This window comes from Myodes glareolus, chromosome 15 (genome assembly GCF_982192425.1).
Source record: "Myodes glareolus chromosome 15, mMyoGla1.1, whole genome shotgun sequence".
Lineage (NCBI taxonomy): Eukaryota > Metazoa > Chordata > Mammalia > Rodentia > Cricetidae > Myodes > Myodes glareolus.
Genome location: NC_142040.1, coordinates 9,741,272 through 9,756,439, shown reverse-complemented (window position 1 = coordinate 9,756,439; position 15,168 = coordinate 9,741,272). Strand labels below are relative to the sequence as shown.

Genomic DNA, 15,168 nt, shown 5'->3' with positions numbered 1-15,168 from the left:
GTCAGGGATCGGTAGTACACGTCTTTACCTTTAAGGACCTCAAGTCTCGAGAACTGGAAATGAAATGAAAGTTAAAATCATAAGTTAATGAAAACTAAAAGTTCTTCGTGGCACTGTTATGAACTTAAACACAATTGTTAAATCTGTCTTCCAGCTTCTCTTTTAATGCTTAAATGTTTCTTAGGTCACACGAACTCAGGGAGCCCTGTCGCATGTAACTTTGCATTGGAGCGTAGACTCTGACCTGCATGGGGATCTCGCTGTCACCTCTGGCAACATCACGTTTGAGATTGGGCAGAGAACTGCATGCATCACTGTGGAGATATTGCCAGATGAAGAGCCAGAGCTAGACCAGGCGCTCACCGTGTCCATCCGCAGCGTCTCCAGTGGCTCGCTGGGAGTCCTTACTAATGCCACATTGACAATTTTGGCTAGTGATGATCCTTACGGGGTCTTCATTTTTTCTAACAAAACTAGACCTGTTAGTGTTGAAGAAGCAACCCACAATGTCACATTGTCCATAATAAGGTTGAAAGGCCTCATGGGAGAAGTTGTGATCTCATATGCAACTATAGACGATATGGAAAAACCGCCTTATTTCCCACCTAACTTAGCTAGAGCAAGTCAAGGAGCAGACTATATATCAGCTTCTGGATTGGCTCTTTTTAGAGCTAATCAGACTGAGGCAACAATTACTGTTTCAATCCTGGATGATGACGAACCGGAACAGTCAGAATCTGTGTTCATTGAACTAGTCAATTCTACTTTAGTAGAGGGAGTACAGAATCGCCCAAGTAAGTATCTATTAGTGTGTTATTCTTAGAGGTAAGACAATGAAAATGAAAAACTTAAATTGTGTATAACAGAAAATTCTACAAGGAAGGTAAGATCAAAGTTAAGTAACGCTACCTTTAAACAATTCTCTTTATTTAGGTTATGTGTTTGTGTGTGTGTGCCCAAGTATGTGCATGTGTACCACATGTGTTCAAAATAGGGCAGCACATCACCTGGAACCTGAGTTACAGGTGGTTTTGAGCTGCCCAATGGGGTGCTTGGAACCAGTCAAGTCCGTCCCAGAGCAGCACAGAGCAATCCTTACCCACTGAGTGCTCTTACCCACTGAGCTCTCTCCTCAGCTCCAAGTGCTATCTTTGGAAGTCACCAGTGAAAGATTTTCTTTAAGACAACTGGAAATGGGGCGTATTTTTCCTCAGAAATCATACTTTAAAAGAGTAGTTATGTCCCCAAAGTACGTTTGGGAAGTTCTGTGTCATGGTTATGTAACTGACCTAGTGTTGTTTTGTTGCTTCAAACTCTTCTGCAATGAGTCAGAAGAGCCCATATTATAGTTCTTGTGGCCACACTGTGAGCTTCTTTCACACTGGTCCACTTCTGCCAGACTTCCTCATCAGCAAATGTGTGCAAGACGAGGAGAAAGGGCTGTTCAACTATAGGAACTGAGAACTTGTGGAGCTCCACGGGGTAGGAATTAAGATCCAGATCTGCCTGTTAAAATACGCTGCAATATTAACTAAAAACTCCCTGCAGTCAGTGTGCTCACCTTGCCTGGGTCAGTGTCGCATAAGGTGGACAGCAGTCTTCTGAACCAACCGTAGGTGAGCGCTGCAGAAGAAAGTGTACAGATTTCAGGCTCAAACTTTTTCACGAAATACCTCTGCTTTTCTTCTAGGATAGATTAATAGAATCAGTAATAATAGCAAAGAAGTTGAAATAAAACTAAATAACTAGTCTTATTAAGTAAAAATTATAAAGCACATGTTGTTTTTCAAGCAATTTGTAGCTCATTGAGATTGAAATAAAACCAAAGGAATGGCTGCATATAGCAGTGGCATGGAGCTGTGTTGAGATCAGAGGACTTTGTTCCATTGTACAATAATAACTTGTTGGGCATAATCTTTAAAAGCTCCATTCCCTTATATAATTAGGAAATAATAGGAGGGTAGATAATTTATTTATAATACATATGGGGATTGCATGTGGTGATTGACGTAAAGAGTAACACAGTGTCTGCTGTATTGTAAGCTTCCAGTAATCGTACTTGTTAGTAGCCCAGCCACTGAGAACCCTTGCGTTGTTGGGATGGGGGAAGTAGTCAGCACACCTTTTTATGGAGAAATACAGCCCAGCTATTATGTAGGCCAAAGAGTAGACAAGTGCAAAGTTGAGAGGGGGAGGGAGAGAAAACCACCGATTTTAATAGACAAAAACTAGTATGAGGTCTCGCAAGTTTTCATTGAATGTGGTCATTATGTTTATAAATGTGAGCAGTCTAAGAGTATTGGAAGTAGGGTGCCCACTGGTGGAAAATTGCAGGCATTACACATGGCCTTCTGAGATTTTACCTCTGGAGGAGAAAAGGAATATAGTATGTTTCTTGGTTATGTCTGACAAGCACTAATATAAGATCTTAGGTAATTTCATTAATGCCTTTATTGCATTATTTCATTATCTGTATAAATGTGTGCATGTTTCTGTGTATATGCATGTATATATGCAATCCAAATATATCAATTATATATACAAATGCATCAAATATATTATGCTGGATAACTTTCTGCCTATTTGACACAAGCCATAGTCATCTGAGAGGAGAGAACCTCAACTGCAAAAATGCCTCTGGAAGATCCAGCTGTAGGGCATTTTCTTCATTAGTGATTGATGGGGAGTGCCCAGCTCATTTTGGGTGGTGCTATCCCTGGGCTAGTGGTCCTAGGTTCTATAAGAAAGCAGACTGAGCAAGTCATGAGAAGCAGACCTATAAGCGGAATTCCTCCATGGCTTCGCATCAGCTCCTACCTCCAGGTTCCCACCTGGCTTGAGTTCCTGCTTTAGCTTCTCTCACTGTACTGTGACTCAAGGTATGTAAGCCAAATAACCCTCGGCAAGTCGCTTTTGGTCCTTGTATTTCATCTTAACAATAGTAACCCTGCCTAAGGCATATATACAATTCAGATATATCAGCAGATGGATAGAAAAAAAAGTGCACACATTATTATTATTTGCATAAAGGTATTATTAGTTGCTTCAAAAATTACACTTGGATCATCAGTGTCAAATGCTCATTAAAATATCCTTACAGTCTAACTGTTACTTTGATAATGTTTTTAATTTCTAGAGTATGTGTTAAAAGAGAGCAGAAAGTTACTTTTAGCTTTGATTTTTATTCCCAGTGCCCAGATTAAGGCAGAAAGGTATACATATTTAGACTTTTAAGAACGTAAACAGGGGCGAGAATAAGAATTCTGTCGGATTCCTCATGGCTGTCAGTCAGGTCTTCAGATTCGCGGTATTGCCTCTTATGTCTTTCAGTTCAGCATTCCCCACGCCTTGGGCCCAAGGTGGAGACTGTGGCCCATCTCATTATTGTTGCCAACGATGACGCATTTGGAACAGTGCAGCTGTCAGCACCAGTTGTTCGTGTAACAGAAAATCACGTGGGACCCATTATCAATGTGACTCGAAGGGGAGGGGCGTTTGCAGATGTCTCCGTTAAGTTTAAAGCTGTGCCGATCACTGCAGTCGCTGGTAAGAGAAGATGGGGGAGGCGTGCTGTGTCTCAGGGTGTGTCCCAGAGTGACTGGTGTCTGTGAGCAACAGTATCTCAAAGACGTGATAGGACGACCTGTGGTGCTGGCACACGCCTTTAATCCCAGCATTCGGGGGAGGCTCGTTGTGAGTTCAAGGTCAACCTGATCTACAGTTTCAGTTCCAGGACAGGCTTCAAAGCTGTAGAGAAACTTGACTCCAAAAACCAAAGGCAGTGGGAGGGAGGATGGACAAAAGAGGGAGAGAGATTGCACACACATTTTTAATTGTTTTTATTGCAATAAACATTTTTCTCCGCTTCCATTCCTGTCTTCCCCCTCCTTTTCTACAATCTACCTTGACCCCCAATTTTCTCAGGAGACCTTGTCTTTTTCTCCTTTCTATTTATATCCATGTATGTCTCTCTAAGGGTCCTCTTTACTGTCTAGGTTCTTTGGGGTTGTGGATTGTAGGCTAATTTTTCTTTGCTTTATGTCTAAAAGCCATTTATGAGTGAGTACATATTATACTCTTTATATTGTCTTTCTGGGTTTGGGTTATCTCACGCAATATGATTTTTTCTAGATTCATCTATTTGCCTGTAAATTTCAAGACGTCATTATTTTTTACCACTGAGTAGTACCCCATTGTGTAAATGTACCACATTTTCTTTATCCATTGGTCCATTGAGAAGCATCTAGGTTGTCTCCATGTTCTGGCTATTACAAATAATGCAACTATGAACATAGTTGAGCTTATGTCCTTGTGGTATGAATGAGCTTCCTTTGTGTATATACCCAAAAGTTTTATTGCTGGGTCTTGTGGTAGATTGTTTCCTAATTTTCTGAGAAATCACCATAGTGATTCCAAAGCAGCTGTACAAGTTTGCAGTGCCACCAGCAATGCAGGAGTGTTTCCCTTACCCCACGTCCTCTCCAGCATAAGTTGTCAGCAGTGTTTTTTATTCTGGCCATTTTTGCAGGTGTAGGATGGAATCTCAGAGTTGTTTTGAGTTGCACTTCTCTGATGGCTAAGGATATTGAGCATTTCCTTAAGTGTCTTTTAGCCATTTTATATTCCTCTGTTGAGAGTTCTCTGTTTAGGTCTCTATCCCATTTTTTATTGTATTATTTGTTCTTTTGATGTCAAGTGTCTTGAGTTCTTTGTATACTTTGGAGATCAGTCCTTTGTCCAAAGTAGGATTGGTGAAGACCTTTTCTCATTCTGTAGACTGTCATTTTGTCTTGTTCACCATGTACTTTGCTTTACAGAAGCTTCTCCATCTCAGGAGGTCCCATTTATTAATTGTTTCTCTCAGTGTCTGGACAACTGGGGTTATATTTAGGAAGTAGTCTCCTGTGCCCATGCATTCAAGTGTACTTCCCACTTTCTCTTCTGTGAGGTTCAATGTGATTGGTTTTATGTTGAGGTCTTTGATTCGTTTGAACTTGAGATTTGTGCATGGTGATAGATATGGATCTATTTGCATTCTTCTACATATTGATATTCAGTTATGCTGTCGGGTCCAGGGGGGGTCGCACAAAGATGGGGAAGACCACCGAAGTCTAATAAACCAGAAGCAAACTTTATTCCAGGAATCAGATTCCAGGAAAAAAATAAAACAAAAAATCTCTATGGGGCAGATCCCCTGCAACTGGATCTTCAGACAGCTGTGAGTTTTTGTGTGGGTGCTGGGAATTGAACCAGGGTCCTCTGGAAGAACAGTCAGTGCTCTTAACCACTGAGCCATCTCTCCAGCCCCAACAGTTAATCTTTAAGCTGCTGAACAAGCTGCTGACAGTATGATCTCATTCTCCTAGACTTACGACTTTATATTTCTTTATTTTTACATTCCTATTTCTGGAATCTATGTTTTTTATATTCTTATTCTTGGACCCTTCAATGCCAGCACCATTTGTTGAATATGATTTCTTTTTCCATTTTATAATTTTAACTTCTTTGTCAAAAATCAGGTGTTGATAGACGTGTGGATTGACATCCAGGTCTTTGATTCGATTCCATTGGTCTTTCTGTCTGTTTTTATGACAATACCAGATTCTTTTCAGTATTGTAGCTCTATAGTAGAGTTTGAAGTCAGGGATGGTGATGCTTCCAGAAGTTCCTTTATTGTACAGGATTGTTTTGGCTATCCTGGGTTTTTTGTTTTTCCATATGAAGTTGAGCATTGTTCTTTTGAGGTCTGTGAAGAATTTGCTGGGATTTTGATAGACATTGCATTGAATCTGTAGATTGTTTTTGGTAAGGTTGCCATTTTTACTATGTTAATTCTACCTACCCAAGAGCATGGAGATCTTCCCATTTTTTGGTGTCTTCTTCAATTTCTTTCTTCAGAGTTTTAAAGTTCTTGTCATACAGGTCTTCCACTTGTTTGCTTAGAGTTACTCCAAGATATTTTATGTTATTTGACACACATATTTTTTTTAAATACTGAATTTCATTTAGCCAAAGCTATCTTCAAACTTCCTATGTAGCTAAATATGGCCTTGAACTTCTGATTCTCATCTACAATGTCTGCATAATAGGTGTGCACCACACTGGGTATATGCACTGCTGCAAATCAAACCCCTGTGCTTCTGCTTAGGCAAGCAATCTCCAGCTGAGCTACACCCTCAGCTCCCAATACTGATGCCTTTTTAGACACACAGATAAATACTTTTCACATCTGTGACACTGAACGTTTGAATTTGTCGGAACTGGTAGTAACAGTATGTATAGATTGCGAAGCTCTGGTGAGCAAGAGATGCGTCACCTGCAGAGGACTCAGACCTCGTGACTTCATGTTCCTGAAAGGCAGCCATTGCAGATAACTGCCGAGATACACAGGAAGAAGTGAGAAAATGGCTTCCAGGGCCCTTCGGTTGACGGGTCTCTGGAGCCATTGCCTTACGTCTTCATTTAGTTTTGAGGAGCATGGACAGGACAGTGTGTAGAGTTGGTGATTTTATATAGAGAGAAAATGATTTCATTGCTGAATAGGAGTCATGCCACTGCCTTTCTATAATGTCATCCTAGCTTGAAGAGGGTGATTTTCCCCAGAAAACCCGTTAGAGCCTTTCTAGCACCTTCTCACAGTGGCAGGAGTGTGAATGTGCGTGAGTGCGCACACACATGCATGCAGATTTTGTGGTGAGCATCCCTTTGGTCTGTGTGGCTGCCTCCAGCCACAGGGAGCAGTGATGAGTGCTGGGTGATGAGTGAGAAGTGATTAAGCGCTCCAGGGTGCTTCCTACCCAAATTGGTCCTCAGCAGCTGATTGAGCCTGCTGTGCGGGGACATCTCTCTAGCTGGTCAGTAAGGATGCTCACCTGTAGCCCTGGACACTGCAGCTTGTCTTCCCACCGAGATCACGATTCTAGTTCTGCTTGTTCTGACAGCACTGTACACATCTTTTAAAAATTGAAACAAAGAGTCATCATTTTCTCTTTGTCCTGCTTTTTATATAGTCTTATCCATACAATACAGATTTCTCTGAAAACTTACTATATTTAGGTGTGCCTGGACACACATCTTCATGAAGGTGAAAGAATAGACTTGAACCTGCAGGAAGATGACTGTTACCAAACACACATTTTCCTAGTTTGAAAAGCAAAACTTTTCAAGTGAATGTAGCTGATCTCCTCTAAAAATGTCTTTCATGTGCGTCCACGAAGTTTGACACGGCACTTTCCAAGCACATGGCGAGCTTATTATAACATAAGCATTCTCAACAGAGATGAGGGCTGTAGCATGCTTCTCCTGAAGCGAGCTCTCACCTCCCTCTTCTTGTCCCTGCAGGGGAAGATTACAGTATAGCTTCCTCAGATGTTGTCTTGCTGGAAGGGGAAACCAGTAAAGCTGTGCCGATATATATCATCAACGACATCTACCCTGAGCTGGAGGAGGCGTTTCTCGTGCAGCTGCTCAATGAGACCACAGGAGGCGCCCGACTGGGGGCTGTAACAGAGGCAGTCATAACTGTGGAGGCTTCCGATGACCCTTGGGGATTGTTTGGTAACCACATTAATTCCTTTAACTCTCTTACTCTGCAAGTCAATGATAATGACCTTTTCTTTATTTAAGATTGATTTGAGCAAGGTTTTTTTGTATTGTTTGTGTGTGTGTGTGTGTGTGTGTGTGTGTGTGAGAGAGAGAGAGAGAGAGAGAGAGAGAGAGGTTATTACTTATACATAAGATTCCTGGCATAGGTTAGTGATTACCTAGGAAATGAAAAGTAATCAATCACCTATTGGCACAGAAACAGTTGTAAAGTGTTTGATTTGTGTCATTCTGGCTCCTAGATGTGTCCTGTAAAGCCTCTTGCTGAGCTTTGGGAGACAATGCCTTGCTACCTGTGATGACTGGGCTCTCTAGGAACTTGAGACTCTCCCTTTGAGTCTCCTGAATGCTGGGATGACAAGCCTGGACTACCATGTCCAGCTTTTACTTTTATATAATGCTTTTAAATAATTAATAAGCAAAATTTGCACTCATAGTTGAATTGTTTAACTTTTTGTATATGTAGGAAAAATGGTGAAATTGAGCCATTTCTCCTCAAAAATAGTCACTACCTTTATAGCTCAGGCTGGCCCTGCAGTAGCTGCTGGGCTCACTGGGTTTATTCAACTCATGCTGGGCAAAACTATGGCCCCTATAGATATCTATGACCTGCTTTTACCACAAAAAAAAGTCACTGGGAAATCTTGGTGCTCTTGTTCACCTTGCATCATGGCATACTGCCAGAGCTGCCTAGGGGGCCAAGGAGAGAATTCCTACTTTCAGTGGTCCCAGCTTGGTTTTTGATTGTCATGGTTTCACTTTGTGCCTAAAAACAACTGTTCTGTCTGCCCTTCAGGTTTTCAGAATACTAAATTTATTGTAGAGGAACCTGAGTTTAACTCAGTGAGGGTAAGCCTGCCAGTAATTCGAAATTCTGGGACACTCGGCAGTGTTACTGTCCAATGGGTTGCCACCATTAATGGACAACTTGCTACTGGCGACCTGCGAGTTGTCTCAGGTAATGTGACCTTTGCCCCTGGGGAAACCATTCAAACCTTGTTGTTAGAGGTCCTGGCTGACGACGTTCCGGAGATGGAAGAGGTGAGAGGACTAACTAGTATAGAATGATGTTGTACATTGTGGCGTGTCTTACAGAGTGGCCAGAGCAGATAACTGTTGTTGAGGACCGAGCCGTGTAGAACGACGTAGTACATTGTGCCTTGTATATAGTGACCACACAGCCAACCGCTGCGAGAATAGCAATGACATGATTTCTGTAGGGAGTTCACAGAGCACCAGTCTAACGGTGCTTCTTACCAAGCTCAGGAGTGCATGGTGTACAGGCCAGCTTGCCAATTTCAGATTGCCTTTGTGTGTGCAATTATGGTGTGTTTTAGGAACTTCCCCTAAGTGATTATGTATGTCTATCATAATTATGTGACATTTGTTTCATGTAATCCTGACTTGTATCTCTGCTCCCATCTGCGTGTGAGCCAGTTACAACTAAGTGTAGCTTTTGATTTTCCACACATTGACTCCTCCTGTTCTTCTACTATTACAGCAAGCACGCTAGGTCCATTTCCCTGGTATTTCTCATGATGATCATGCAGTTTGACAGATAAGAATAAGTTTATTGATCAATAACATATTATTATAGATAATCTTATTTTAAGAAATTCAAATATTGTTAAAATCTAGATCTCATATTCCTTTTAATAACAGTTCCATTTAACAGCATATGAAATCTATAATGTTTATTTTTATGGCTAATTATACCATTATTCACTTTAAAATATTAATCATTCATTAATACATTAATATATTTTCTTTTCTTCTTTTGAAACTTATATGGCATCATGTTTTTTAAAAGTTTTATTGATAATTACCATTAAGATATGGTAGGGGAAACCAAGAACAGATTTACTTACCACCGAAAAGGATTTGCAGTATTTTTTCTAAATAAAAAAGGCATAGGTTATAAAAATCATATTGTTACAATAAGCAGGATTTAAAAACTGATTCCCATGACTGTCTAAGTAAATACTAGCTGATTTCAACAGCCTGTGTTTCTTATGTATTCTTGTGCTCTGCTATTGAAGCTTGATTGTGTATTATTTTGTTATATGTGGGCTTCTGAGTATATTTGAGGCAGTATCTTTAGAATCATTTATATTTCATTGTATTTTGTTCTTATGGATGTGTTTGATTTTTTTTTTTTTGCTTTACATAGTTTTACTTCAGAACTGGGATGCTGTTAAGGAAGTTTTCACTCTGTTTTTAGGTTATCCAAGTGCAGCTTACTAATGCCTCTGGTGGAGGAACAGTTGGCTTAGACCGAGTGGCAAATATTGTTATCTCTGCCAACGATAACCCTTATGGTTCAGTAGCCTTTGTGCAGTCAGTTTATCGTGTCCAAGAGCCTCTGGAGAGAAGTTCCTCTGCTAACATAACCGTCAGGAGAAGGTGTGCGCGATGGTTGCTGCGTCTGTAGGAATGTGGGCTGGGGAAGTTGCCTGGAGTAACTAAACAATTTAGACTAATATTTTTTATGTTGTAACATTCCATACATTATTATGTTAGTTGGATTGTGTGTACTGATAACCTTAATCACATATATTAGAAGTACGGTTAATAAAATAGAGATGACTTATACCATTGTGCTTTCGAGCTACCAAAATCTATTGTTTTACTATGTAGCATGTTCTAATTAGAACTTGAATACAGCTAGTTTTTAAACTCAGATGCTGCAGGAAGGGTGGACTTTTAACTTCTGTTTTTCTTTCATTTCTTTTGTAGGGAGCATAATGTCCACTGTCCTCCTTTAGAAATAGAACAAATAGAAATAGGTTGAGGGACCTGTTGCAAAACTGTTGCAATTCTCTAAATATCTTAATTTTGCTGTCATTGTTATTTTTTCAGTGAAATCTAATAAAGTTTTATAATTTTGTCTGGAAATTCTGAAATGGCTACAACTTGCCTACCCTGCAAAATGTTTTTGTTGCATGTCTAAACGTAAGCATTATTGCATGAAAACTAGACAGCCTTGCTGACACTAGAAAATAAAAATTTGAAAGACAAACATAATTTAGAAATGTGGTTGTTTTAGTACTAGTGTTAAAATATTACCGAAGAAGCTTCTCAGAACCATAACCCACGCTGTTCTTCCCTCTGGGTAGCTCAGTGTATAGTGAGTCCTTAACCTGTTTTTCCCTTGTCCTCACATTTCAGCGGAGGACACTTTGGCCACCTGTTGTTGTTCTACAGTACTTCTGATATTGATGTAGTAGCTCTGGCAGTTGAGGAAGGTGAAGATGTATTGTCCTACTATGAATCGCCAACTCATGAGATGCCTGACCCACTCTGGAGAACTTGGGTGAATGTCTCTTCAGTGGAGGAGGCACAGGACACCTGTGCCTCTCTGTGTCTCAAAGAACATGCTTGTTCCGCGTTTTCAGTTGTCAGGACCACTGACGGTCCTCAGTGCTTCTGGATGACGTCGTGGGTCAGCTCAACTGTGAACAGCTCAGACTTCTGGACCTACAAGAAGAACCTGACGAGGGTGGCCTCTCTTTTTAGTGGCCAGGCAGTTGCTGGGAGTGACTACAAGCCTGCGATAAGGCAGGGGGCCCTGATGCTCGAAGGCCATGAGTTTGCAAATCTCACTATTTCCCTCCTTCCCGATGACATTCCAGAGATGGATGAAAGCTTCCTGATTTCTCTTCTGGAAGTTCACCTTGTGAACATCACAGACAGCTTTAAAAATCAGCCAAGCATAGGGCAGCCGAACACTTCTGCAGTGGTCATAGCATTGAATGGCGATGCCTTCGGAGTGTTCGTGATCTACAGCGCTCGTCCTAACACCTCTGAAGATGGCTCATGTGTGGACGTGCAGGAGCAGCCACAAACCTCTGTGGAGCTGGTGATCCAGAGGACAGGAGGCAGCTTGGGGCAGGTGACGGTGGAATGGCGTGTTGTTGGTGGAACAGCTACTGAAGGTTTAGATTTTATAGGGGCTGGAGACATTCTGACTTTTGCAGAAGGTGAGTCATGATATGTATGGATATGCTAATGTTCATAAATATTTTATTTACCTACATATTCCTATTCATATAGAGATGCAGTGTGGTTTTGGAAGCAACAGTGATTCAGCTTACAAATGATTAGCCTGTCAGGCACAGACTAACATGACCTTATATGTGTATGTCTTTAACTGTTTAAAGGAGAAGTTTAGGGAAGATGTGAGTGTTAGCCCTTTACGCGTGATGACCATGCTTTCCTGTGTCAGAAGCAATCACAAGGCAGGTTCTCATTTCATGAGGAAAGTTACAGGAATGAGCTGTTTTCCTACGACCCTTTGGTGTTGAAGAAGCAAGGCTACCTGAGAATAAAGTATTTTCAAATGCACTAGATATAGCAAGATAGAACTTTAGTGAAAAATTTAAGTAAAAATAGTCTGGTTTGACAGTTGTCCTTATTTTAAAGTGATCCTTGTCACAGATTGATTTGCTACTCTGCCCCAGAGTGCCGTGGGGTTTTCATAAGCGATGTATGAGATGCAGCCAGCAGACTTGGATGTAGATCATCTTCAATCTTAGCAATAGTTGATTTATGATATTTAAAATCTGGGAAGTTCCTAGTTAAGCTTGGTAGAGTAGAGGTAATTTTATTCTTGGTACTTTTTTTAAAAAAAAAACTTGAGTTGAACAATAAGAAAAACCATAGTTCTCAAGTGTTTTTTTCTTTCCTTTCCTGACTGAAAAAGTTGCACATATTCATAAGAACCTCAGACTATACACTGGGTAAAAGTTTAAATTTTTAGTTATTCCATGTCTCAAAGCAATTCATCATATCTAGCTATATTTTAATGCACACACATTTTTGAAACTAGAAGCTATCTATCTATCTATCTATCTATCTATCATTAGACTTAGAATATCTAATAAACATTGTGCTTGAAAATATAATTGTAAAGTGTCATAAACCTGGTTGTAAATGCACTCAGCCAGGAGAATGTTTGCCTGGTGTTCACGAAGCCCTGGCTGAAATCCCCAGCAGTCCATAAACCTAGAGTGGCAGTATACACCTGCATCCCCAGCACTCCACTGATGGAGTCAGGAGCCGGAGGGCCAGGGTTTACCACCATCTGCAAATGTACTAAGTATTGCTGGGCTCCCGTAGATGACTATCTCAAAACATAAAATAAAATAAAAATTAAATACTAGCAAACATTTCTGTATAGATCATTTCTTATTAATCATTTGGGTTAGAAAGGTATCTGAATCTTTAATGGTGGAAGGAGGTAGGTTGGTAATTGGTGACCTTTTCCCCTGTTTGAAAGTGAATAACAAAAATACAGTAAGATGGGATACAGGTAACAAGTTATTGTTAAATTTTCTCATGGCCTAAATATAAAAGGCCATATCATATAAAGCAGCACCATTATATAAATTATTATTGCATTGAATTATAAGTTTAGCTTTATACAAAGTAGATTTTCTTTTGTGGCTAACTTAGATTGTTAGGTAATATTTAGTCTCAAACCAAGATCCTTGGTTAAATGCCCAGAACCATAAGGAAAAAAAAAACCCAAAAAAAACAGAGATAATGTGCCCTCTTGAGGCAGTCGTCTCGGCCCTGAAGTTCTGAGGAAATGCCCTGGGATCTCTCAGTTTTCATCTTCTTTCCCGAACATGGGAAGGAACTAAGCAGGATCTCACCCGTGAACAGCAGAAGCAGGGCGCATCTTCTGGACGTTTCTCTACTAATTGAAGCCTGTGTCAAACCCTTCACCCTTCCTGGGCTCCCCGTTTTCATTGCATCTCTCCTTTATCCTCCTAACGTGTCCTGGGAGCTAACATGATGCTGCCATCTCAACTCCACCCCAAACTCATCCCACTCTTGCTGGCGTCTTTGCTCAGAGTTTGTTGTTCCTCTGGGTCCCACTTTGACCCCATCCCATATGTGGTGGTGGCCTTTGAGGGAGACATTGTGCTGAATAAAACCCTTCACAGTAATGGCACAATGGGAATGGAGCTACCATTTCCTTAATGGAACCCCTCCTAACCATGACTAGCACCTTTCCCCAGGTAGATCCTTGTTTTTGACAAAGACCTGGATGGAAACTGTGATTCTTTGGAATAGTTCTCCCCATTGACTTTGCTACAGCTGCGTGTCCTCCAGGCTCTGTCCACGTTGAGACTTTTACAGTGCCTTATATGTAAGAAATCAAGTAACGTAGCATATACACTCTCTACTACGGTAGTGGCAATGCTGCTCACAGTACCGGGCTGTTTTTATCAAAACATTCTTACTTACCTCTGAAAATTAAAGGTTAGTTTGGGCCTCTCTGGTTGGTATTTTACTGATTTAACTTTTAATTCCACTAACTTTTTTAATAGGTGAAACCACAAAGACAGCCACTTTGATGATTTTGGATGACCCGGAGCCAGAAGATGACGAGAGCATCCTTGTTCGTCTGGTGCACACTGAAGGCGGAAGTGGAATCCTGCCAAGCGCTGACACTGTGACAGTGAACATCCTGGCCAATGACAATGTGGCGGGGATTGTCAGCTTTCAGATGGCTTCGAGATCCGTCATAGGCCTTGAAGGTGCGTCCCTTTCCTTGTTGAACAAACACATCCTGATTTCCACAGATGTTGTTTTTGTCTTGTGTTTCTTTCTTTCTTCTTTTGTTGAACCATGTGTTTAGTCTGTGCAGACTCCCTTAGAAGAGAGCACCTGGCATACCTTGCTAAGTGTCGGGGCCTCACACACACTGCTGGGAGCCTCAAGGCTGACAGGCCTGGCCTCATCTGCTAAACCACAAAACAGTCCATACTTTAGAGAGTTCTGTGGGAGGAGCAAGTGACCTGTAAACTGGGAAGTCCTTAGCTTTTGGCAAGCATAGCGTGTATATTTTGGTACCTATTAGTATTAAACAGTGAAACATTGAATTTATGTGAAAATATTCATAATTTGTGGATATGCTAGCCTCAACTTTGTAGTTTTCTGTGTTTTATGAATAGAGTCCCATACCAGAAAAACTGATACAGTGTTTATTGTTTTAAACAAAAGATTTTCCCTGAATCTTTAGTATTCCATGTCATAGACAGTCTACTTTTTATTTGATTCAGATATTACAATGATATCTTTTAATAAACCTGTTCTGAAATTAATGAAACATTACAGAATGTACTTTACCACATAGTTTGAATCCTGTATCTGAAAATAATTCTAATTTAAGGACTTAAGAGATGAAAATGACCTGACTCATATGTTTGGCACCCGTCAGAGGGAAGTGCAGAGCTGAGATACAGATTTAGTGACTGACTTGATCGGGCCAAGGAGGAAGGTAGTGGCAGAACTGGGGATCTAAGGCGTACGCGTGCACCTGTTGTCTGTCTCTGCTGTAGACTTCCAGCTTGTGAGTCTGCTGAACTTATCTAAACCTGGGAGCCATTTTATGACACTCTTTACATTTATTAATGGCTTAGAATTGCATCTTGTCATTCAAACAATGAATAAAAGTAGCTGATAAATTGTCATAAATCTACTGCAAAGACAAACTGCTATCAAAAGCTCTTTGTAGTGTACGTTAAAACGCCACTCCAGGGATCCTCAGCATGG

General features: G+C 40.7%; 1 protein-coding gene across 1 annotated transcript in view; it reads left to right on the top strand.

Moving 5' to 3' along the window:
* Window positions 1–15,168, top strand: part of Adgrv1 (adhesion G protein-coupled receptor V1) — a 504,420-nt gene that overhangs the window by 65,310 nt on the left and 423,942 nt on the right. Inside the window, exons 27-33 of the mRNA XM_087896763.1 lie at window positions 185–794; window positions 3,331–3,546; window positions 7,342–7,557; window positions 8,399–8,643; window positions 9,824–10,005; window positions 10,771–11,582; window positions 13,941–14,150. Of these exons, the coding sequence (XP_087752889.1) occupies window positions 185–794; window positions 3,331–3,546; window positions 7,342–7,557; window positions 8,399–8,643; window positions 9,824–10,005; window positions 10,771–11,582; window positions 13,941–14,150 (2,491 nt within the window). The remainder of the gene's footprint in view (window positions 1–184; window positions 795–3,330; window positions 3,547–7,341; window positions 7,558–8,398; window positions 8,644–9,823; window positions 10,006–10,770; window positions 11,583–13,940; window positions 14,151–15,168) is intronic.